Source organism: Macaca mulatta, chromosome 8 (assembly GCF_049350105.2).
Source record: "Macaca mulatta isolate MMU2019108-1 chromosome 8, T2T-MMU8v2.0, whole genome shotgun sequence".
In the NCBI taxonomy this organism is placed as follows: domain Eukaryota; kingdom Metazoa; phylum Chordata; class Mammalia; order Primates; family Cercopithecidae; genus Macaca; species Macaca mulatta.
In genome coordinates, this window is record NC_133413.1 from 101,419,533 (window position 1) to 101,446,166 (window position 26,634).

Genomic DNA, 26,634 nt, shown 5'->3' on the forward strand with positions numbered 1-26,634 from the left:
AATTCTCCCTCCTGTCATTGAGAACTATGCATTGAACATTCCGAATCATTCTAAGCCTCTGAAGAGACTGTAATGATCCATTCATGAGCTGGTATGAAATCAGTGGGAAGCAGAACAACAAAAGCAACTTTAAAAGCAACAAGAAATTATGTACCATATATACACTGTAGCAAATATTTTATATTTGAGAGTCTTTACAGCTTACATTTCCATTCCATTATTACAAGTGATGAAAAACAAAAAATTGCAAGTAGTACGCAAATTATAAATATACAGTCTTCCCACTTCACTAACCAAATTCCTACTTTCCAGTGTAACTTCCCAATTTATGCAGGAAACCTCCTGCAAGGCTGAAACTGATTAGAAAATTCTTTATAGTTTAAAATAGCTCTTTCTCATTTTTAGAGAAGTCAAATACTCAACCATCAAAATTAAGAATAAATTGAATTGTCACAGTCCATTACAGTTATTGTTGCTAGATCCACCTCATTTGCAGATGTCCAAACTATAAAATGAATAATTCTTTCTCTTCAAATTCATCTGTTCTTAAAATGCTACTTAAAACTTTGGTTGTTTTCCTGTAATATAAAAGAAAAAGTTAATTTATCAATTGATTGAATACGGTTTTTACTAATTAGTCCATCAAACCAAATACTGTGAATGTACCAGGTGTTTACAGATTTAAATGCATGTTAACACAGAAACTATTAAAGTAACTAGAACTGTCAAGTAACAAAATGGCTCATGTTTTAAAAATATATGTAATTCATTTTAAAATATATTAAATTGTATTCCAAACCTGTTGTTCTGTTTCTGTGGCACCTAGTTTTAAAAAATGTATTAATGTGTAAATCAAAAGTAAAATGAATTCTAATGTGTAAGTTTGTTTTAAAAAGTGTATGTCAAGCTTTTATTTACACAATAAAATGTTATTAAAGGTGGAAAGTCTACAAATGAAACAGTGACTATAGTTTATATAGCACTGAAGTTTAAATTTATTCTTACAGACCATGGATTACATATCCCAAAGATATTTGAACAGGTGGAAAAGTTGAAATATCAAGTACATTTTTTCTTATTTAATATTCCTGTATGAGAAGTATTATACAAAATTTTAATTCCTGCTTTAATTAACTTTAAAAAGAATTGGCTAGAGATTTAAAGTTAGGGAGTTTAAGAAATATTAACATAAACTATGAACAACATAACGTTTTTTTAAAATTATAATTTGAGGAAAAAAATACTATGAATTCCAAAGAATTAGAATACCAAAAATGGAGATAGGAGGTAGTACCATATATCTCTCATTTGAACTTTTCTCAGTATACCTATATCCTGAATCTCATATCAGAAGAGTCCTAGCTGCCTTTACCTATATAAAGGTATTTACAAAAACTCTAATAGAAAGTTAAATTCCAGTCAAATGTAAGTAGAGACCATAAAGAATGGGAATCATTTACTAAGAGCAAATGAGAGAAAAGTATCATACTCAGTAATCTCATGCATTATTTTATTAATCCTAACAGTCAGAGATTATCATCCTTATCAGCAACTGCAAAACTAAGGTTCAATGACGTTAAGTGACTTGTCCAAGTTTGAACTGCCAGTACACAGAATGGAGCTACAATTTGAAGCCATGTCTGATGATAAAATCCATGTCCTTTCCATGCATATCCTAAGAGATGCATGTATGTATTCATTATGTGTATTTATTTAGATGGAATTTGATAAGGTAACAGAAATATAAAGGGCTAAGAACAGCAAAGACATGTTAAAGAAAAATACATGAGATGATTTGTTATAATGTATAAAAAGACTAATTGAACAGAATGGATAGCCCATTAACAGACCACGCATATATTGCCACAAAGATGTCAGAGAAGTACCATTTCAATAAATATTTTTAAAATGACTGGATATCCATGTAGAAAAAGGTAAAACTTGATGCCCACCTCACATCATAGAGTAAAATTAATTCCAGGTGGCAAATATAATTTAATTGAAAAAATAAAACTTTTAGAGTATTGGATAATATTTTCATGACCTTCCAATTAAAAATATTTCTTAAACAAAATACAGCTATTCCATTCTAATTTTTAGACAGTTACTTTATAATAATTGGTTTATTATACCTTTAGATTTTTGTAGTTTTCTGAATTACCTGTATCTTATAATAAGGAAGGTTAAAAATCTAGAGGTAGAGTCTGATGAAAATGTTAAAGAAAAATATTTTTAATATAATATTACAATATAAACTTAGAAAACTACTTACTGGTTTTTGCAGTACAATGGGATGATCAGGCAGAAAGTCTGGTTTTTTTCTGCAGATGGAAACACTTGAGAGCTTCAACAGGAAATCTCTGCTGTATTTAATTCTCTCTGTAGATATTAAACATCAAATGTAATGTTATGAAATGTAGAGCTGTCTAGATCACTTTTTGGTTTATTTTTTTCTGGATGTCCTCTATTATTTTATAAAATGATGAGTACTGTGTCTATGCAAAAGAGGAGGAGAAAAAGGCTTTGAAAAGCATCTACTTCCTCCAATTCTCCTTTTACATAGAAAGAAAACCAAGTAACCAAGGAAAAATGAAAGAAATATAATTAGGAAAATGGGGAATGCATGGCTTTTTTCATCTGGTTATTCAGGTCTAGTAAAATGATCTTCTATAAAGTATAACCACAGTAAAAACTATTAGGTAATTCAGATCCTGCCAAAATGTTACTTTAATGAGCCTATCAAGTCTCAATCAATACTAAAAACTTAACACAATAAAAATAAATTCAATTCAAGAAACATTTATTGTACATCTTACTATGTATCAGGAACTGTGCTAGGTAATAATGAATAGGACCCAAGATAGGGCCCTTATCTTCAAGGAGAACAATGTTTCAAATATCTGCAGATTTCAAATCAGAAATGATTACCAGAAACGATCACCAAGACAGATTATATGCTGTCCCAGAAGGAATGGAATAATATGTTTAATGTTCTAAAAGAAAAGAACAGTAACCAAGAATTTCATGTCCAGTGGGGGGAAAAAACCGCTCAGAAATGCATGTGAAGGAAAGACATTTTCAGATAAAGTAAAATTGAAAGAATTCATCACCAGCAGAATTGATCTTCAGGAAATACTAAAGGAAGTTCTACAGGCTAAAGGGAATTATACTAGATGGAAACTTTACTGTTGAGAAATAAAGAGCAAAAGAGATGATAAATAGGTGGGTAAGTATAACAGATTCCTTTTTTTCTCTAAGTTTTGTTTTAAGAAATATGTATTACTGTTAAAGCAAAAGCAGCCACAGATAATATATAGATGAAGGATGTGGCTATGTTTCAATACATTTTTATTTATAAAAACAGGAATTGGTCTGTAAGCCATAGTTTACTGACCCCCTAAACATTACATTAAAGACTACAAATTGACAGAGTGGATTTAAAAAATAAGAAGACCCTAGTATATGTTGTCTACAAGAGACACATATTAAATATAAAGGCATGTAAGTTGAAAGTAAATGGATATAAAAAATGCAAAGACTAGGAAAAAGAAGGGTTGAATTACTATCCTATCTTCCTATCAACTAACAGGTAACAATTATCAATGTGTTGTTCCTAATACACAGTTCTGAAATACATCAAGGAAAATTTAACTTATCAGAAATTTTGGGTCTGGCTTCTTTCATGTAACATTTTTTAGGTTCATCCTTAATCTGGAACATTCTATGTAGCCAAACCATCAATCAAGTGTGAGAACAGAATAAAGATATTTTCAAATACACAAACTCAAAGAATTCACCAACCCAATACCCTTTTTTCATGAAACTCCTGGAGAATGTACTTGAGCAAAATAAGGACATAAATCAATAAAGAAGAAAACATAAAACTCAAGAAATGGAGGTAAGTGATGTCAGGTAAAACAGCCAAGTAGAGAACTCTAAAAGTCTTTCCTCCACAAAAACAAGTATGCTCATAAAAACTGTCAGAATCAACTTTCTCAGAACCCCGGACTCTAACCCAGAGCCTGTAAAAACCAGGGGAATGCTTAGTGAACAAAAAAATAGCTAAATTTGGGAAAAAAATTGTGGCATTTAACTTACCTGGGACCATCCCCCAGATAGGCCATGGCCTTGAAAACAACAGCCCTCATTACTTTTACGGGTTCCCAGAACTGGAGGGAGTAGTACAGACTTCATTCTCAAAAAATTATGATTATTTGTTTTGACCTTTCTGGTGGTTCCCTGAGGAACCATTCTGAGAAGCTTGCCTGTACTTCACACCTAACTAAGAATTCTCCTAGCATTAAAGCTGCTGCCCAAAATCCATTTGTCCAAACATTTAGAGGAAAATGTATTAGTTGCTTCCACCTGAGACAAGGGATAACAATTGGAGCAAACATTAGGCATACCAAAAAGCTTGGGAGGAAAAACTGAAAAAACAAGATGCTTTGAGGAAGAAGGGCACTGAAAGAATCCCAAATATTCTTTATAGAAGCCCACATGCATGTCAAAGCTAGGCTCATGTTCACAGAAAAACTTGAGAAGATCCTAAGCACTCACTCCTGGCTGACTTTCAGATTCCTACCAAGCAGGAAATGAAGGTGAAGGCAGAATTAAGGCAATACATCAAAATACATAGAGGCCTTATGCAAAGGCTGAAAGAGGGGCTTCTTTGTTTTTCAGTTTGGTATGGTTCTAGCCATTGAAGGAAATTATGTCAAATCACCAGCTGACCACTAAGATAACATAATAGAGACTTCCATGGTCATTCATGACAAAGAATATAGATTTTACAGTATTAGTTTGGAAAAGTCACTAAGCTAACAACAACTACTACAACAAAGAGCAACAACAAACCCAAGGGAAGAAAGAAAATCTGATTTCCAGAGCAGCCACATTATAACATTCAAAATGTCCAGTTCTCAACCACCACAACAAAAATTATAAAGCACGCAATGAATGAAGAAAGTATGGGCTCATTCATTGGAAAAAAAGAAATAGAAATTTTCACCAAGGAAGCCAAGACATTGAATTTACTTGAGAAAGACTTTCAATAAACTATTTTAAATATGCTCAAAGAGCTAAAGAAAATTATGAGAGGAGTGTCTCATTAAATAGAGAATATCTATAAAGAGATGGAACTTATAAGAAGCCAGATAGAAATTATTGAGAAGTACAATAACAGAAGTGAAAAATTCACAAGAGGGTTTCAACAGCAGATTTGAGCAGGCAGAAGAAAGAATCAGCAAATTTAAAAGTAATTCAATTGACATTATTCAGTCTGAGGAGCAGAAAGAAAAAATAATAAAGAAAATGAACAGAGTCTAAGACACTTATGGGTTACCATCAAGCATACCAACAAATATATAATGGGAGTGCCAGGAGGAGAGAGAGAAAAGGGAGAAGAAATAGCATTTGAAGAAATCGTGGAATAACATTTCCAAAATTTAACAACAAAAAAAGAATCTATACATCTAAGAAGTTCAACAAACTACAAATAGAATGCAGACAACCCCCAACTTCTGATGGTTTGACTTACAATTGTTTGACTTTATGATGATGTGAAAGCAATTCAAGGTTTCAGACTTTAAGCACTGGTGATTCTCTGACCAAAGACTCTCTGGGCCAAAGACTCTCATACCAACTTATTATATTTTCAACTTATGATGGGTTTATTGGGAAGTAATCCCACCATAAGTTAAGGAGCATCTATCTGTATACTAAAAGAGATTCTTCACACATAGATACATCGTAATCAATCTGTTAAAGTCAATGAAAATCTTGAGGTCAGAAAGACAGTAGCAATTCATCACTTTACAAGGGATTCTCTATCAGATAAACAGCTGATTTCTCATCAGAAACTATGGATGTCAGAAGTCATGGGATGACATTTAAAGTGCTGATATCAAAAAACGTGTCAATCAAAAAATCTATACCTGACAAAAGCTCCTTCAAAAATGAAGCAGAAATGGAGACATTCACAGATAACCAAATACTGACAGAGTTTACTGCTTGTAAACCTGTCTTACAAGAAATGCTAAAGGGAATCTTTCAGACTTAAAGGATAGTACGCGACTAAAATCCACATGAGGAAATAAAGAACACCAGTAAATGTAACTACACAGGCAAATATAAAAGTATCAATAAATTTTCAGTATGAAATTCATCCTTTTCTCCTATATGATTTAAAAGACAAGTGCATAAAAATGCATAATTATAAATCTAGGTCAATAGATGACAGAATGTGTATAAAGATGTAATTTATGACAATAACAACATAAAGGTGACTTTAGAGATCTATATAGGAGGAATGTTTCATATAACATTGGAAGTAAGTTGATATTAATTCAAACTAGTTTGTTATATATTAAATTAATACCCAACACAGCAATTAGAAACATAAAAAATATAGTAAACTAAAAGGAAATAAAAATAGTACACTAGAAAATATCTATTAAACACAAAAAACAGTAATGGAGGAATCAAGTAACAAAAAAAGACATACAGAAGACAAATAGCAAAATGGGAGGATTGAGTCCTTTTTAAATCAGTTAATTCCATTAAATGTAAATGCACTAACTTTTTCAATTATTATAAAAGGCAGAGATTGGTAGAATGAATTTTTTAAAATCATCTCATTATATTCTGTCCAAAAGAGACTCATTTTGGATCCAATGACAAAAATAAGTTGAAACTGAAAGACTGTAAAAGATATTCAATTCAAGCAGTAACCAAAAGACAGCTGAAGGGAGTATACTAATATTAGACAAAAATAGACATTAAGACAAAAATTGTTATAAGAGACAATGGACATTTATACAATGATAAAAGCATCAATTAATCAAGAAGATATAACAATTATAAGCACATGTATACCCAACAACAGAAAGAAAAACACAGAATTAAGCATAGAAATGGACATTTTAACATTAGTAACTGGAGACTACAATATTCCATGCTCAATATTGGATAGGAAAACTTAACAGAAGATCAACAAGGAAACAGAATGTGAACACTACAATCCAACTAACCTAATTACATATATACAACACTTTACCCAACAACAGCAGAATATACATTCTTCTGAAGCACACATGGAACCAGAGCACGCATGTTCCACACACATGGAACATTCTCCGGGATGAACTCATATGTTAGCCCACAAAACAGTCTCAATAAATTTAAAAAGATTCAAATCATACAAAGTATGCCCTATGACAACACTGAAATAAAACTAGAAATCAAAACCAGAAATAAACTGGAAAATTCACCACTATGTGTAAATTAAAACACACTCTTATACAACCAATGCATCAAAGAATAAACAACAGGGGACTTAGAAAATATGTGACAAATGAAACAAAGTCACAACATATCAAAATTTATGAGATGAAGCAAAAACAGTGTTCAGAGCATAGTTTATAGCTATAAACGTCTTATTAAAAAAGAAGAAATAACTCAGTATCTAACATTACACACTAAGGAACTAGGAGAAAAGAGCAAACTAAATCAAATACTAGAAAAAATGAACTAAATAATAAAGATCAGAGTGAAGATAAATGAAATAGAGAATATAAAAAACAACAGAGAAAATCAGCAAAACCAAAAGTTGGTTATTTGAAAAGACAAAAACTAACAAACCTTTACCAAGACTGATTAGGAAAAAATGACTCAAATTACTAAAATCATAAACAACAGTGGTCTTGCATCCTGCAACTTTAATTTATTTTTATTAGCTCTAATAGTTTATGTGAATTCCCTAGGATCTCCTATATATACAGATGCTTCTCAACTTACAATGGAGTTATATCCTAATAAACCCATTTTAAGTTAAAAATAGCAAAAGATGAAAATGTATGGCTAACTAGGAGTGGCACCTTGCTGATGCTGCCCAGCATCATGAGAAAAGTACAGTTTCTACTGAACAGATATTGTTTTTGAACTATTGTAAAATCAAAAAATTATAGGTCAAACCATCCTAATTGGTGATCATCTGGGTAGGACTGTGTTCTCTGTGAATAGAGATGCTTTTACTTCATCTTTCCCAATTTAAATACCATTTATTTCTTTTTCTTGCCTAATTGCTATGGCTAGAACTTTCAACATAACATTGAATAAAAACAGTGAAAGTGGACACCCTTATCTTGTTCTTGATAGCGTGTTTTGTCAAATGCTTTTTCTTCAATTGAGATGATCATGTGCTTTCCCCTGAATCTTGTTAATGTGGTGTATTATTACTGATTTTGATATGTTGACTCACCCTTGCATTATTGAGATTAATCCCACTTGGACATGGTATTACTGATTTTGATATGTTGACTCACCCTTGCATTATTGAGATTAATCCCACTTGGACATGGTATATAATCTTTTTGCTATGTTTATAGTAAAAAGTTGTTAGTATTTTATTGAGGATTTTTGTATCTATATTTGAAGGGATATTGGCTATAGTTTTCTTTTCTTCTGATGTCTTTGGCTTTGGGTATCAGAATAATACTGGCCTCACTGGAAGTGTTACCCCTCTTCATATTTTTGGGGAATAGTTTGAGGATTAGTGTTAACTGTTCTTTAAATGTTTAGTAGAATTTACCGGTGAGAAGCCATCTAGTCCCGAACTTTTCTTTGTTGCGAGGTTTTTAATTACTGATACAATCTTCTTACTTGCTACAGGTTTGCTCAGATTTTCTATTTCTTTTTGAGTTAGTTTTGGTAAATTCTGTATTCCTAATAACTTGTATTTTATCTAGGTTATCTAGGTTTTGGCATACAACTAACTGTTCATAATAGTCTCATAATATTTTTCATTTTCATAAATTCATAGTAATGTTCCCCATGAAATAAATTTATTTTATATATGATCAATGAATAACAAAAAGATTCCATTTACAATAACATCAAAAAGAATACAGTACTTAGGAATAAATTTAACCAAGGAGGTATATGACTTGTACACCAAAAACTGGAAAATATTGCTAAAATAACTTAAAGAATACCTAAATGGGAAGATTTCTTATGTTTATGGATTGTGAGATTTAATATTGTTAAGTTGGCAATATTCCTCTCGAAGTGATCTATAGATTCAATGCTATCCCTATCAAATTTCTAATGGCCTCTTTTGCAGACATGGAAACATTGATCTTAAAATATCAAATGGAACTGCAAAGACCCCTAAATAGCCAAAACAATTTGGAAAAAGAACAAAGTTGGAAGACTTAACACTTCCCAATTTTAATAGTTACTACAAAGCTATAGTAATAAAAAAAGTGTGATACTGACGTAAGGACAGGCATATAAAACAGGAGAACAGAATTAAGAGTCCAGGAATAAACACATTAAACACATACACCTATGGTCAACTGATTTTCAACGAAGGTGCCAAGACCATTCAATGAAAAAAGAATAGCCTGTTTTACAAATTATGATGGGACAAGTGGAGACACACATGACAAACAATGAAGCTGGACTTTTATTTCCCATCATATGTAAAAATTAACTCAAAATAGATCAAAGACCTAAATGCAAGAGCTAAAACTATAAAACTCTTAGAATGAAACAGGGGTAAATCTTAATGACCTTAGATTTGGCAACGACTTCTTAGATCTGACAACAAAAACATGAGCAACAAAAGGAAAAACAGTTAAAATTCATCAAAGCTAAAAAAAATTGTGCATTAAAACACACTATCAAGAGAATAACACAAGCTCCAGTAGAGAATGAAAAGACAACATATATATATATATATATATATATATATATATGCACACAGTGGAAAGAGAACAGTAGCAGGAAGGAGAATAACAGATAATAGATAAGAGTCTAATATCCCGAAGTCTTGTAACTCAATAACAAAACAACTCAATAACAAACAACCCAGTTAAAATATTGTTAAACAACTTGAATAAAGGATGTATCCAAAAAACAAATAGAAATAGCCAACAAGCACACGAAAAAACAGTATCATAATCATAAGAAAATGCAAATCAAAACCATAATGAGATACCACTTGTCACCCACTAGGATTGCTTATAATAAAAAGATATAATAATACCAAGAATATTGAGAGATTGGAAACCCTAGTACCTTGCAACTAAGAATGTAAAATGGTAGAACCGCTGTGAAAAACAATTTGGCAGTTCCTTAAAATGTTAAAACACAGAACTACCAATGATCCAGCAAGTCGGCTCCTAGGTATATGCCTGAGAGAAATGAAAACAAAGGTGAAACAAAAACTTGTATGCAAATGTCCACAGCAATATTATTCACAATAGCCAAAGAGGGAAAACAACTCAAATGTGTATCAGTTGAGAAATGGATAAACAAAATGTGGTATAATCCACACAATGGAATATTATTTAGTCATAAAAAATAAAGTATTAATAGTGCTAAAACATGATGAACCTTGAAAATCTTATGGAAAGTGATAGAAGCCAGACACAAAAGGTCACATATTGTTCACAAGAGAAAGGTAAATGTGATGGATATCTCAATCACTCTTATTTGATCATTACACATTGTACATAGTAATCAAAATATCACATGTACCCTCAATTATTTTAATTGATATAAAATATGTACAGCTATTATATATCAATTTAAAAAATAAATTGAAAAAAGTGACATATTGTGTGATTCCATTTATATGATATGGCCAGATAGCTAAATCCAAAGAGACAGAAATAGATTAGTGTCTACCACACGGCCTAAGTAGAGAGAAGAGAAAGTAGTAACAGCTTAATGAGTAAGAGGTTTCTCTCGAGGGTGATAAAAATGTCCTGGAATTAGTAGTGCTGTACAACATTGTGAATGTACTAAAAGCCATTTAATTGTATATTTTAAAATGGTTAAAATGGTGACTGGGTGAACTCCACTTCAATTTTTTAAAAAAGAAACCAAAGGATTATAAAGGGATATCCCAAGATAATAGCAAAGGTCCACTCCAGAAAAATAGCTGTACAGCAGTACTAAAGAACAACTAGTCCATATTGGAATAGGATTATGGAGTATTCTGAAAGGAATGTCCCATCTAAGAAAAAAAAGAACTGATATACTTGAGCATAAATAGTATACACAAGTGTGGCAGAGTTGTTGGAGCATTTTAAGAAAAGAGTTAACAATAGATAACACAGAAACATAAGGGAAACATTCACTTTAGAAAAAATGATAAATTGTATAAAAAGGGAGATATGCACCTCTTGGCTAAGCAGTTATATTTTACACAGTCACAGTAGTATAAAGAGTGAGTAACATTTTAATTGAAACTTGTTAAATAACTATGTGGTGGGGGAGATGAAAGGGTGAAGAACTGAAGGAACTGATGTGAGAGACTTAAGTTCTCATTTACCAAGATAAAACATCAATATAAAGTTTTCAAAAATTGAGAAATTTAGAAATACTTATATTTAGAAATATGTGGATAAATATTAGAAGAAAAAATTAATCGTCTCTTCATACTTCAAACTTTTAAACTACATACATTAATTGACAAAAATTTGGAAACTAAATTAAATCATTTTATTTTATTTTTAAAATAGGTAGTGTGGGAGAGACTATTGGTTCTCCCCTAGAGCAGTTCTTTCTTTTTGTTTCAGTAATAGAATTTTTGTTTCAGTAATTAAATAGTTATTACTGAATAGCAATTCAGTAATAACTGTATTGCTAAAGACTATGTTTCCCAGTCTACCCTGCCAATAGGCACAGTATGACCAAGTTCTGGCAATGTGATGTAAGTGGAAGTACTATGTGCAACTTCTGGGTCATAATCTTAAGGCAAACTTCCTTCCCCCTTTCCTCCTTCCTAATGGCTACACAGGAACATCATGGCAGGAACAGAGGCAGTTATCTTGGGACCATGAGATGGAAGCCATGTGTTGATGGCATAGTAATAAGATAAGAGAACAGTGGGAAAATAGAAACTTCACAGGGCAAAATCATTACAACAGTTCAGAATTTTACATGATACAGAAAATCTAGTAATAAACTCCTATCTTGTTTAAGCCATTGTATTCTGGTCTCTCCTTGAAAGCAGTCAAACTGGTAGCCTGACTCATATAGATAGAAATCAATCTAAAAATATATAATAAAATTTCATATAATATAGGTTTGCATCTAAGCGATACAGTAATATTAACTGTATATGAATGCTAAGACATTCAATGATAAAATTGGGAATTATGATAAAATTTTACCTTTTTTAACTGGAGACTGATGTTGCTGTTGTTCATTAAGACCTTGAGAAAAGGCTTGCATTCCATTCGTCTTACACTGTTAAACATGAAGAAAATGAACTTTTTAACTCATGTTTTAAAATTTTATATAATTAGTTTAACTACCCAAAAATATTTTCCTAATAATATACGCATTTAGTAGGAGCTAAGTAATAAGCAATCATTATAAGTCTGCTTATTTAAAATGAGCAACAAAAACATCTTTCAAAATATATTCACATATATCTACAGTTTTTTGGCATTATTATAATTATTATTGAAAAGGAATATAAAACTAAAGATGAATTTTATTGTCCTAAAGATAAATAATTCCATAGTCATTAAAAGTACTTTTTTCTTGACAAAAATGCCATTTGGAAAAAAAATTTAATAGATGAAAACAAAACATTTTTATTCACAAAAATTCTGCAAGAATACTATTTACTTTTTAAATCTCTGAAGTAAAGACTGATGTCGCTTTATAAGCCTATGGACTATTTCACCTAATGCCTTGGAAATAAGAGAAATAAGAAAAATTGATGTTATCCAATGAGACAAAGAAAATCAGAAACACTGGCAGAGTTCTATGTCTTGAAGAGAGACGCCTTAGTGCAGAGTTTTTCCAGTCTCACTTGCAAGACCATCTTTTTTATAAGATTGGCTAAGCTAATCTTGATGATATTTTAAAAATTCATTTTTACCTAAATCCTTTTCTTCTGATCCCATACTCACCAGGACATACTCAGATTCAATTTAGCTTTCCATAAATCTCCCTAGAAGTAAACAATATACCAGTTGTACCAATAAGAGGAACCCAGAACATAAGACATAAAGATTTCTCATTATAAAATAATTGGTGTTCTGATTTTATAAATCAGTTTTACAAACTTGGTTAATACTATCTACCCCTGAGAGATTATCTCCTCTTGTGCTGACAAAAATCAGTTTGCAAACCATCCCTGAATTAAGGTAAATCTCAATGAAAGTAGGTTTCTTTGGAAACATCTATCCTTAAAAATAAATATCTGTGCTCCATCAATCATTGTATTGACAAGTTGTAAGCCATTCCTTAAATTTCTGTGAATGCTAACTACTCCCCTTAAAGGCAGTAGGACTAATTATCTAATGCTGACACAATAAAGTCTATGGAGATAATTCCACACTATTGAAACAAGAATGTCATCAGAAAAAAAAATCAAGTTTTAGTAGAGCTTTTTAACTAGAGATAGAAAAAATGGAAAATGCCTAAGATTTGGGTTCTCCAAAGTTCTTCTAGACTGTTGTATTTAATTAACTATAAAATGGTATTCTAAAAATTAAAAAAAAGACTATTTCTTACCTCTGGAAATTTTAGCAGATGCACATTTCACTAAGTGTGTAACATCTACTTAAATGCAAGATCTAAAATCAGACTTGAAGGTAAAATTGTACTTTGTCATGTCTGTACATATTAAAAACTTAAAATACTGATTATTTCAAATAATAGCATGTAAAAAGTACACCTACAAAAAGTTTTATACAGTGATTATCTATATGTTATCTCATTTAATTATAATCCTATAAGGAATAAGGCAAGTGTTATGATCACTATGTTATAGGTAAGGAAAATCAGACCAGAAAAGTTTGGTGACCAAGCCAAAAGTACACAGATAAGAAACAGCTGAGCTAGGTTTTGAAACTCAAGGCTACTATGTAAATTTGTGAAGGGTATGCATCTAAAGGGTTATCATTCACCACATAAATGTTGTATATTTTCTAGCAGATAGCAGCAAAGTATCTTACTCAAAAAAACAAAAACAAACAAACAAACAAAAAAAACCACGTGTATTTTCTATAATTTTTCATTCCTCTTCTAATTCTTGCAAAGTTGCCAAATGGGTAGTAGTGGACCTGTTAAACTCATCCATTTAACAAACACAGAGTGCCTATGACATGACAAGCACTGTGCTTTGTGTCAGGAAATACAAAGATGAACATGACATTCCAGTATCTGTTCTCAGAGACTCACAAACTAAAAGGCAGAAAAATAAAAAAGCAAATCATAATAAAATCTGAGAAGCTCTGTAATAAAGATATGCAGAAAGTACAATAAAAGAACTGAGTCAGGGTATCAAACTTGGCTTAGAAATGCCAGGAAAGGCTTTACATAGGAGATGATGCTTATATTGACTCTTGAAGGATCAGTAGGAGTTAGACTGGCAAACTAATGAAAAATTAATGTTTATGGAATAAAATAATAGCCTTGTACTGAAGAGCATAGGAAAATACGGCTAGTTCAGGAAATGGAAAAGGTTAAACAGAGGAGTAAAGCAGGATAAGCATCAAGTTTCTTACAATTTTATTCAAATCAAGTGCTCTTTGTAATGGTACAATTCCCCAATATGCATGCTCAGAAGTTCTATTTAGACTTTTTGTATTTTTTTGAGACAGTGTCTCACTCTGTCACCCAGGCTGGAGTACAGTGCCACGATCATAGGTCACTGTAACCTTGAACTCCTGAGCTCAAGTCAGCCTCCCAATTCAGCCTCCTGAGGAGCTAGGACTACAGGCATATACCACCATACCCAGCTACTTTTCAAAAGTTTTTGTAGAGACAAGATCTTGCTACATTGCCCAGGCTGGTCTCAAACTCCTGGGCTCAAGTGATCCTTCCACCTCAGCCTTCCAAAGTGCTAGGACTACAAGTGTAAGCACCCCACCTGGCCCTTTTATATTCTATAGCAAGAAAGTTCCCAGCCTCTGTCACTCATCTTAAACAAATGTATACCACTGAGATCAGGAAAGAGAATAAGAAGAGACAAATGCATATCACTCTCTATTCCTGGAATGAAAAGTTAAAGTGGGAGATTTCTAGGCAACATCAAAAGACAAAAGGTAAACAGGAAAAAAATTACAATTCGTATCTTAAATAGTTTCACCTAAAAGAGCTCCCAGGAAACAATTTAAAAAAAATAAAAAAGCCTATAGAAGAGAATGGGCAAAGGACAAGAAACAGTAACACAGAGGAGAGGAAATCCAAATGACTCTGAAACAGATCAAAGTTAGCCACAAATTCTTGATACTCTTCTCATCAAGAGGTAAATTCTGTATCTCCTTCACTTAAATCTTGGCAAGATCTATGACTGCTCCTACCAATATACATTTCAGAAGTGATACAGTGCTAGTTTCCAATCCCAGATATTAAGAGGCTGGCAACTTCTATCTCCTGTCCCTTTGAACATTAGTCTTAGAACCCACATGTAGTGTTATAAGAAGCCCAAGCCCTTGGAAAGGCCATTTGTAGTTGCTCATTCCAGTTCATAGTACCAGCTGAGCTCCAAGCCAATGGCCAGTATTAACTGACAGCCATGTGAGTGAGTCATTTTCATCATCCAGTCCAGTCAAGCCTTTAGCTGTCTTAGATGCTATCTGACTTCAACTACATGACTATACTAAAGTGATATATGGCCAGCTGAGTTCAGTCATCCCAGGAGACCATGAAAGAAAACAATAAGCTGTTGTTTTAAGCCAAAATTTTCAAATACTTTGTTATAAAGAAATAATGAAAAACAGGTTAAAGAAAGTTGTTCATAAAGGAAGATAATACCAGATAGAGCCATGGATTTACACAAAGAAATAAAAAGTTCTGGAAAGTCAATAAATGAAAGTAAAATAAAATTATTTCAGTTTTTAAAGTTAAAAGATAACACAGAAAGAAAAAAAACATTAGTAATGATTGTGTGTTTACAGTCCAAACAAAAGTAAAATTATCATCATAATAAGCACAAGAACGGAAGGGTGGTCTCCATAAAAAGTTACTACATCTAATAACTGAGTTTAACAAAATCACTATACAAAATCAATTATATTTCTAAACCCTAGCAACCAACCAGTAAAATTTAAAATTTACAAAAAAATACCATTTACAATACTATCAAAATATCTGAAACACTTATAAATTGTATAAATGATGTTCAAAAGCTCTATGCTGGAAAATACAAAGAATCAAGGGATATGTCAAGTTAACAGATCATAAGATGTCAATTCTTCCCATATTAATCTATAAATTCAATCAAAATGCCAATAGACTTTTTTGTAGAAAATGACAAACTCACTTAAAATTTATATGCAAATACAAAAGACCTAGAATTGTAAAGATAAATTTTAGAAACAAAGTTAGTGACCTTTCATAACCTGGTTTCAAGACTTATCATAAAGCTACAGTAGACTATAAAGTGTAATATTGACATAAAGGTAGACATAAATCAACAGAACATAACAGAGTTTTGAAATAAATCAATGCATGTGTGATATACTGGTTTTTCAAGGAACTTTTGCAGTTCAATAATAAAAAGACAACTCAAATAACAGAAATAAGCAAAAAGACATGAATAGGCACTCTACCAAAAAATTAAAATTTAAAGAAAGAAACAGGAAAAGAAAAACACAGATGTCAGAGAAGTTCATGATAAGAATCTCAATCTCACTAAACATTAAGAAAATGTTAAATACAATGAGATACCACTACTAACACACTAAAATGGCTAAAAATAAAAAGATCGACCATACTAATGTTGGCAAGGCTGTGAAGCATCTGGAGCTCCCTCATATTACTGATGAGAAGGTAAAATGGCACAACCACTTTGGAAAACATTTTATGATATAAAGCTAAACAAACTTACTATATGATCTATCAATTCCACTCCTGGGTAGTATGTGTATTTCCACACAAAGATTTGTACATGATAGTCTATAGTAGCATTACTCATAATATCCAAAAACTAGATACAATCCAATGTTCATCAACTGATTAATAAACAAATTGTTGTATATTTACAGTAGGATATTATTCCACATTAAAAAAAAAAACTACTGATATATACAGCATGAAAGGATCTCATAAACAGAATGCTGAGCAAAAGAACCCCAGCACCAAGGAATACACATTGTATTTTTCATTTATATGAAACTCTAGGACAGTAAAAACTAACTTATCTATCATTAAAAGAAGCAGATCAGTGGATGTATGGGGCAGGAAGGAGGGCAAGGGGTTAGTGTTAAGGGTAAGTGGTAAATTACTGCAAGGGGATATAAGGACATTTTGGAGGAAGATGGAAGATTTTCATTGTGGGGTTCATTACATGGGATAAATATTTCTCAAAACTCATTGAACAAATGAGTTCACTTTACTATATGCAAACTATACCTCAATAAAGGTGGTTTGAAAATATATCAAGTATCTCTAACATAGGTTCTACTAGCATTTGCATTATAATTGAAGCAGCAGACACAATTGTACATTTAGAAGTAATTTAACTGTATAATTTGATTTTTCTCTATAAAACTGCAATGTTAACATATTAATTTTTTACATATAAAGTAAAAGAAGGTCAATGGTTCCAAAAAGTAATGAATATTATTGTTGTATTTAATTAGGGAAATGTTAGCTGCTAGAACAAATAAAACATTTCTATGACTTATAGAAAACTCATAATAAAGCCAAAATAATTAAGACATCATGATATTGATTATACAGTGATAAAATATGATCACTAGAACAAAGAGCCCAGAAAAGATATGTGTATATGAAAAATTATTATATAATTAAGATTCCACTGATTTATAGGATAAATTATTCAATAAATTATGCTTTACAATCAGTAGCTTATAGGAGAAAATCTAGATTTCTATCTTACACCATCCAAAAAATCACCTTTAGGTAGACTACACACCTAAATATGAAAGCAAAACTTCAAAGCTTTTGGAAGAATATATAGGAAAATATCTTTTCATTTTGGAAATGGGAAGGCTTCTTAAAAGTGAAATCCCAAAGAAAAACATTGATAATATCATTATATTAATATTTAAAACTTTTAAACAAAAAATGCCACACAAAAAATGACTCTCTAACAGACCATATTCCTGGAAAAGAAAATATTTTTATGCATATAAGAAAAATAATTAGAATCCAGAACATATTTTAAAGGTATATAAATCAAAAAGAAGAAAATCCAGGAAAAATGGGATAATAATATGAATTGGCAATTCACAAAAGAAGAAATCCAAATGGTCAAACTAAACATATGAAAAGATGCTCTACTTCACAAGTAATAGAGAATTAAAAATTAAAACCAACCAAAATATATAATTTCTCATCTACTGTCTCACCCAATGTTCAAGTCTGACAATAGTAAGGTGAGGACGTAGAAAAATCAGAGCCCCTGTTCATACAAATTGCTTTGAAGAGTAATTTGGCAGCATCTAAAAGTTGAAATTAAGAACACTTAGTAATTCTACTCTAATTTTATGCCACAGAAAACTTCTCAAACATATAAAAATGAAATATATAGATGGCAGTCACAATAGCATTTATTATAATATAGAAACAAGTGCCCATCAACAGAAAATGGAAAAAATTGTTGTATAGTCCCATATATTAAAAGATTATTCTATATCAGTTCATATTTAACTGCTTTATTCATTGTAAAGTTGCCTAGTATTCCATTTACAAATATACTTATGGTTGTGCATGCATAGTCTACTCGTGGATAAGAAATAGTATCGAGAGGCCGGGCACAGTGGCTCAAGCCTGTAATCCCAACACTTTGGGAGGCCAAGGCAGGCAGATCACCTGAGGCTGGAAGTTCAAGACCAGCCTGGCCAATATGGTGAAACTCCACCTGTACTAAAAATACAAAAAAAAAAAAAAAAAAAAAATTAGCTGGGCGTCGTGGCGGGTGCCTATAATCCCAGCTACTCAGGAGGCTGAGGCAGGAGAATCGCTTGAACCCTGGAGGCGGAGGTTGCAGTAAGTTGAGATCGTGCCATTGCACTCCAGCCTGGGCAACAAGAAAGAAACTCTGTCTCAAAAACAAAACAAAACAAAACAAAAAAGACAGAGAGAGAAAGAATTAGTATCTAGGTAAGGAACTGGTACAATGCATCTGGATAAGAAACTGGTGCAATGCTTACTTCTGATCAGAGGAAATAAGAGACCGGGACAGAGATTGGAGGGAAACTTTTCAATAAATGTCATTTTGTATATTTTGAATTGTAAACTTTGTGACTAATTTACTTAGTCAAAAAATTAAAATTTGTAATAAAATGTTAAAGCAAAGATGACAAAATCCTATTTATGTAAAACAAATAAAACAATTCTATTTGTCATAGCAAAAGTACAAACACATTCATGGAAAAAATAAACTGAGGATAGTTATCTATGGGCAGGATGGGAAGGAAATAGGATGGTAGAAGCATATATATAGGGTTTATAACTGTATGTTAAGTTTCTTTCTTTAAACTTTTTTAAAGCAAATATAGCAAAATGTTTAGACTTAAAAATGCTGGGTGACAGATAAATGGGTGTTACATTCTTTTTAACATATGTACATAAATTTTTAAAAAGTATATAAAGCATAGTATCTGGCACACAATAACCATCTAACACACGTTACTTTCCAACCTATAATATTTCTTTTTGTTATAATTTCTAAAACTTACTCTGCTAACTCCACTTTGTATGCACTGAGTGTTGCATGGATATTCATTTTGAAAGTTGAAAGGGAACACTGCTCCTGTTAGGAGAGGAAGAAAACGATTTTATATATCTATTATTTCAATAAATAATATAATCAGCTAAAAAGCTTAAGTATCCAGGATATTCTTGGCACCATTTTGAAATGTGTTCCGATAGTTCATTTATTCAACATTCATCCAATCTTATGAAGTATCTGATGTTGTGTTAAAAGGATGGGCATACAAACATGAAAAGAGTTCAGAGATAAGAGTTCACAGTCTATTTTAAAAGAGAAGCTCATATATAATGATTATAATATAATTTGATAAGCAGTAAGCTTATCGAGAGATTTAGAGAAAGTACTACGCCAAGCGGAGTGGGTTTGGGGTATCACAAAGGTTTCACAACATTAAGTAATTAAATCGGAATCTAAAAGAAAAAGTAAATGATTCCTTTAGGGATCTGAGATGGCCAGGGAGTATGTAAGTGTGTTAAGAAACACCAAAATTATTTTCTGATTTACTAGACTTTTCTGCCTAATAATCCCCTACTCTCTTCTTTGGATCTTAAGAAGGTACAACCAAATAAGATACCAGGGCTACCTGCCCACCTTGTATCCCCTTTCATTCTCATTCTTTCATGTAACAGTGTTGGAGAGAAATCAGTGAAAAATTGGATCTTCAGAGATGAAATGGGGTGGGAGTTGCTGGAAAAAGTCTGGTCACAGAAAAGAGCTGCTGCAATGGTTTTACATTCTTTCCTTTAGGATAAAATTTGAGACTTGACCCTACACAACCACTTCCACTGCATCAGAAGTATACAGAATCAGCATTACTCAGCTATGGTACCAGAAGATTCATTAATTTCACTTATCTGACATAAGTCACAGGCATATTGAGAGCAAACATGACCAAAGTGAAGATTATCTTCCTTGAAGGATCTAATGACGGGAAAATGAACACAGGATCGAAACTGGAGCCTCTTCTACCTTTTTTGCTTCATCTGTAAACTCAATAAAATATCTGTATTTTCCCATTTCTAAGTAGTAAGTTAATTTAGCTGAATACATAGACTAAGAAAAAGTTTAAAAAGTTGTATGTGTATCACCTAAAGTAGACACAGAAGCCATTCTACCAATAAGTAATGAATACAATTAAAAGACTAATATTCCAATTTAGAAGTTAAATACTAGGTATTTCAGGAGTTTGTCCAAAAGAATATCTTCATGGGCAAAAGAAAAACATTTTAGAATGTTTAAAATAGATTTTTTGAAATTAGATCTGTTCCAGTTCAAACAGCAATAACCTCTATCAGAGTACAAGTATGACACAACTACTACAGAACCTTTAAGATTTATGCTAATTTTTTTGGCATTTGAGTATGTCGTTATTCTTTTAAAAGGTTAAACTATCTCTCCAGCATGACTGCCCTGCAGTGATCATAATCACAGGGCACAATTTTTACTGGGTGTATCACTCTGACCAGAAGCCAGAAGCCTACAAAAATGAGACATGAAAAAAACCACACACACAAAAAGTTACTTTCAGTCAAGGGTTATTCTTCCTACCTTTGTTGGTCTGGTAGACTACAGATTGGTAGATAATTAAGAATCTTTTTCCTTCAGTAATACTTATAAACTCTTAGTTTTCATTATTTATTTAAATATCCACCTGAAACAATTGCTTTATATATTATTTAGCTTTTCAAATACTAATTAGTCATTAATACATTAATATTTAAAGAACTGTATAATCTATTACTCACCTGGGGGAGAAGTCAGATGACGAACAGGTCTTGCTGGTTGAAGCGGTTTACCAATTAATTTTTTGGTTTCCATTGTCACAAAGACCTTGAGGTTCCATACTAGAAGATGAAAAAATACATTTTTATCTTTTGGACAAAACAATCAAGATGCTTTACATATATACAAATAACCACATCTTTTTTAAGGTGCCATTTTACAAGTTAAAGTGGAAAATACAAACACAAAAAAGCATTTAATATGCAATACTCAGACTCCTTTTATAGCATTTGTCACACTTAAACATTCTCTCTTTAAAACATTTTCTTTCCTTAACTTTACTGACTCTGTATTTCTTTTTGTTTTTCTTTTCTTTTGAGGCAGAATCTCACTCTGTCACCCAGGCTGGACTGCAGTGGCACAATCATAGCTCACTTCAACTTAAAGCTCCTGGGCTCAAGAGATCCTCCTGCCTTAGCCTTCCAAATAGTTGGGATTACAGGCATGAACCACCAGGCCCGGTTAATACATTTCTTTTAAAGATGGGGTCTCACTATGTTGCCCTGGCTATGTTCTTTTGGTTTGTTTCCTATTTCTTTGATTGCCTCTTCTAACTTCCTTCACTGATTCCTCTTCTTCTGTCTTTCTTCCAAATTTGGCTTTGGTCTTCTTAGCTAAAACTCATCTACGCTCATGGCTGCAACTTCCCATCTACATGATAAATATGCCCTAATTCATACTTCCAGAATCCACTTCTCTTTTAAATTCAAGTTCTATTTTTCTCATTGTCTAATAATATTTCAATTTATATATTATCACAGGTACCTCAAATTCAACATATCTAAAATCTAATTAATAACTTTAACTCCTGTATTCCTTTAAAGTCATCATCAACTCCCTTGGACCACACTTGATAAAACTGCCATCAATTTGATGGGTTAAATTAGAGCCTCTGATTCCAGTATCAGTCTTTAATTTCTGTTCATGCTACTTCCAAAATATTAACGTTATTTTCTTTCATCATATATTTGGACATTTAAGTGTTTTGTCTATAGTTTCCTCACTATCTCGGCTGTTCTTCTTCCAAAAAGCTATTTATCTGTCAAGACCAAGATCAAGCTCTTGCCACTTCCTTGGAAAATATCCCCCTGGCTCAACAGGTAAGGTTAAATAAAATAGTCTACATGAAATTCTCTAATAATAAAATAATAATAGCAATAATAATAATTCTTCCTTCTTTATATTCCTCCTCCACTAGTCCCTACTGTATTTTATCAATTTTCCTAAAATATATCATAGTAAATATATTACATGTCTACTTGATTGGACTATCAGTTAGTTGAGGCCACAAAAACCAGACCTTATTTATTTTTGTATTCTAGTATCTGCAACATAGATTTATTAAATAAACTCTATAAATGTTAAGTACCTCATCACTGCAACTAAAATCTAACACCTGTATGGGAGACAAGATTTCCAAATTTTGATGCCCATCAAGACAAAGTCAAAAACAAAACTCCACTTGATTTTGCACCTGCTTATCCAGAAATAATTGTAACCATATGATATTAAGAAAATCATACGTCTAAGTGCCTGTTTCCCCAAGTATAAGATAGAGTTAGTAACCTTTTAAGTTCCCAGAAATGCTTTATCCTATTTTTAAAATATCTTTGGACATGTATAATTCAAATGTTAAAATTATAAACTTATAAACAACCTCTCAAAATTAGGAATGGTAACTAAGCACCCAAAAGTTACTATTTGGAGATAACCCAGCAAGTACTTCAAGTTAATACCAACCCAGCTTTGTAATGTGTCTGTTAACTAGTATTTCAACGTGGCAATTAACAACCTCTAAACAAAGCTAATGCTCTCTGTACTTTTTGTGCAATATAACTGGATATAACAAGATGTTAAAAAAAGTTATAAGCACAAGTAGAAAAAAATACTTCAAATAAATAGTTATTAATATTTTCTATGTGGAAGAGTATATTTAAAATAAGGACCAAAAAGCAACCTAATATACATTGCTTTATTTGATGTTTATCCTATTTATTTTAGTTAAGACCCCAATACTATTATGTAGTAACTTTCCATCCTATTCCCAACATGAAACTAGTGAATCAGAATACAATAGAATAGAGTACTTTGGCACACATTTCGTTGTTTTTCATTGCTCAGCTGAAATTTAGTTGTAGGTTGTTAAATCTTTTCCAATTGCTGAGCAAGGCAAATCCACAGTATTCAAACTAGGGATTTTCAAGAGTTGGGGATTAGGAACTCCATTATATGACGTTGCAACACAAGTAAATAAAAAATAAAGCTCTTTTGGTGCCACCTACCCTTCAATTTACAGTAGGAAAGATACAGCAATGACTCCCTGTATATAAATCCACATCAGTTAAGGAAATTAGAAAAGATGGTGTCATTCAGTACTCTGTTTAGTTTAGTTTTTTTTTTTTTTTAAGTAAACTATGCCTGCATGGAAACACTGACATTATAGGGGACAAGTTTGGGATTACAATGTATACTACATTCCACTATCATGTTAATTAATGAAAAACGTTAAGTATTTATAAAAGTAATTATTATTGTAAAACTGATTCACAGGATTATAATTAAGGCAGAACTCCATAAACTAAAACGTAATTCTCAGTTTAGTTAAAAATAATAGACTTAACTGCACTACAAAGTCATTATACTAAATAAATTCAGTCTTAAACTCTAATGCCTGCTTCATCCATGGAATGCAGAGATCAAAAAGTTTCCCTTGAAGCTACTGGTACTACCTAGAGTAGGCATGTATGATATCAACTATTCAAAGCACAGTTACAAAATAAACAGAATCCTGCCTACAACATTGGGTAGCAAGTAGTCAGCCAATCATAAGGTTGTAATATGTAAATTTTAAAATGTAAATGTATAGTTTTGTGGTATAAATGTTTTTTAAAGGATATTTTGATCCGATGTCTCCAAAAAACTTTCTATTAATACATGCTGAGAAATGGTTGCTGATAGTGTTTTTCAAGTTCACATGCACTTAACAAATCATCTTTAAAGGCCAAGTTGTATGAATAGAATATTGGTAAATTAGTTATTTACAGTTGCTATTCTACATCTGGCAATACTAACTATATCTTAGGTTCCTTTTCTGTTTTAAAAAATTTACCTAAGTATGAATCTTCAGGCCTTATCAGTCCTGATATTACCAATAAACCTAGAATTGTCTAAAATACAATGGGATAATAAGCAAATATACTGACCAATTTGGCCAAAATCTTATTAATCTAATTTTTTGATTAAGAACCATTTTTAAGGTCCTACTACATACTAAATATAATTTCATTTAATTTTGAGCCATATATGAACTGCGGGAGAAAATTATTATTAGTCCCACTTTACAGATAAGAAACCTGAGGCTCAGAAAAATAAGAGACATGCCCAAGTCCACACAGCTACTAAGTGCTAGATGTTAGGATCTGACTACAAAGTTCACACCTTTATATCAAAACTTGCCTATTTGTTACATAAAAGAAAGATATCTGACTGTCCACTTATTACATGTGGACACTGCGTGTACAGATTTAAAAATTAATGTGAAAAGTAACATTTATTTATAAGGCCATGCAGAATAAACTGGTATATGCTAGAAATATCCATTTCCTCAATTTACTATTTTTCTTAGAATACTAAATAAATTAGGGAGTACTGTGCTTTCCTCACGCTACAGACGTGGTATACTGCCATACTAACCATAGGTCACAGCATATGAAACATACTATGCATTGGTTTTAGAAGCTGAGTACTATATTTAAACTCCAATATAAATTCTAGTCTTCTTTGAAAAGTACTCATGCTTCTGCCGTTGAGAAATAAGATCATATTAAGTGAAATGATGAAATGAAAAGACCATATTTGCATTTACCTTGTGTATATTTCCCATATGATAACCAGATAAAATTTCACCTCAATTTCCAACTTCAAAACATTACAAAGTTAGGATTCCTTGAAACCAAATGCTACTTGTAAGTAAGCTGCTCACACTGACAAAATGATAAAGAGAAACATACAGGAAATATCAGGGAGTAAGAAATAAACCACCTATGACTCAAGTGGTGAAAGACATTTCACGTTCCACATACCTAGTTGCACTATTAAGGACAAATTAAAACGAAAATATCAAAAACCTAGAAGCTAGGAGAGTTCCAACATATTTTCCATTTCATGCCTTCTCTGTATAACTAATTTAATTTTTTGTTTGGTCTATTTGAGGGATTTCTCAAAACAAACAAAATTTAACATTTAGATGGGCTAAAGGTGTCTGTGATTACTTTAGTATGTAACTGTCCCTTCCGTAGCTTTGACTAAAACACCAGCAATGAAAACCTTGTGCCACCGGGTGTAGGGGGGCAAATCGTCTTGAAAGCCTCCCACCGCCTGGCAGCAGGTGCTGGGGCAGAGCCAAGGGGAGCTGTGTACTTAGCTCCTTTTTTGGCGATGGCTTTGGTCTCGGCCACTTGCCCCTCTATCGGGCTCCCCCGACCCCTACACTTTCCTTCCCCTCATCCGACGCGCTCGCTCCCATCCCACTCCCACTTCAGGGTCCACAGGAGACTGAAGGGGCCCTCAGAGATTTCCCGACCCACCTCAGAGCTTCTCTCCCTCGCCTCAACTTTCCCGGGGGTCGGGCCTGGGAGACGTCGCCCACCCGCCTCCTCCACACCGCGGGGCCCGACTTCCGTCCCCCAGTGTCGCTCATCCTCCCCAGCCACTTACCGACTCAAGATCCACGAGGATTTCGGGGCAGCAGCGTCGCCGCGCTCAGCCCAGACGCGGAGGCCGAGCGCCCCGCTGCCCGTCGGGGAACGGCTCCTGCCGCTGGTCCGCTGGCTGACCGCGGTGGCGGCGGCGGGGGGCGGGGCGGGAGGCGGCTCCGAGGGGCACGAGGCGGGCCCAGGTCGGGCGCGGGGCGTGGCCTCGGGCGCTGAGCCTCGAGAGCCGCCGCACGCCCGCGAGGGTAGAACCGTTAAAAAGGTGGCGCGCGCTTCCCCGGGCGAGCTAGGCGCGTGGGGTTGGGGCGGCGCCACCGGGAGCCGGTTGTCGAGGTCAGGAGGCCGCGACTGAGGCGCTGCTGACAGCCTAGCCCTGGACAAGGCGCGCCCTCGTGAACGGCCTTCCGGACCCCAGATCGTGGCCCT

The 26,634-nt window shown here is 33.0% G+C and overlaps 1 protein-coding gene across 1 annotated transcript; it reads right to left on the reverse strand.

Moving 5' to 3' along the window:
• Positions 1–409: 409 nt before the first annotated feature.
• Positions 410–26,336, reverse strand: C8H8orf88 (chromosome 8 C8orf88 homolog). Its single transcript, NM_001261304.1, has 6 exons — positions 26,213–26,336; positions 21,460–21,558; positions 19,680–19,753; positions 12,183–12,258; positions 2,273–2,379; positions 410–578 (listed from the first exon to the last, which is right to left on the reverse strand). The coding sequence occupies exons 2-6, from the start codon at positions 21,530–21,532 to the stop codon at positions 555–557; spliced, it is 354 nt and encodes a 117-aa protein (NP_001248233.1). The 5' UTR covers positions 21,533–21,558; positions 26,213–26,336; the 3' UTR covers positions 410–554.
• Positions 26,337–26,634: the final 298 nt, after the last annotated feature.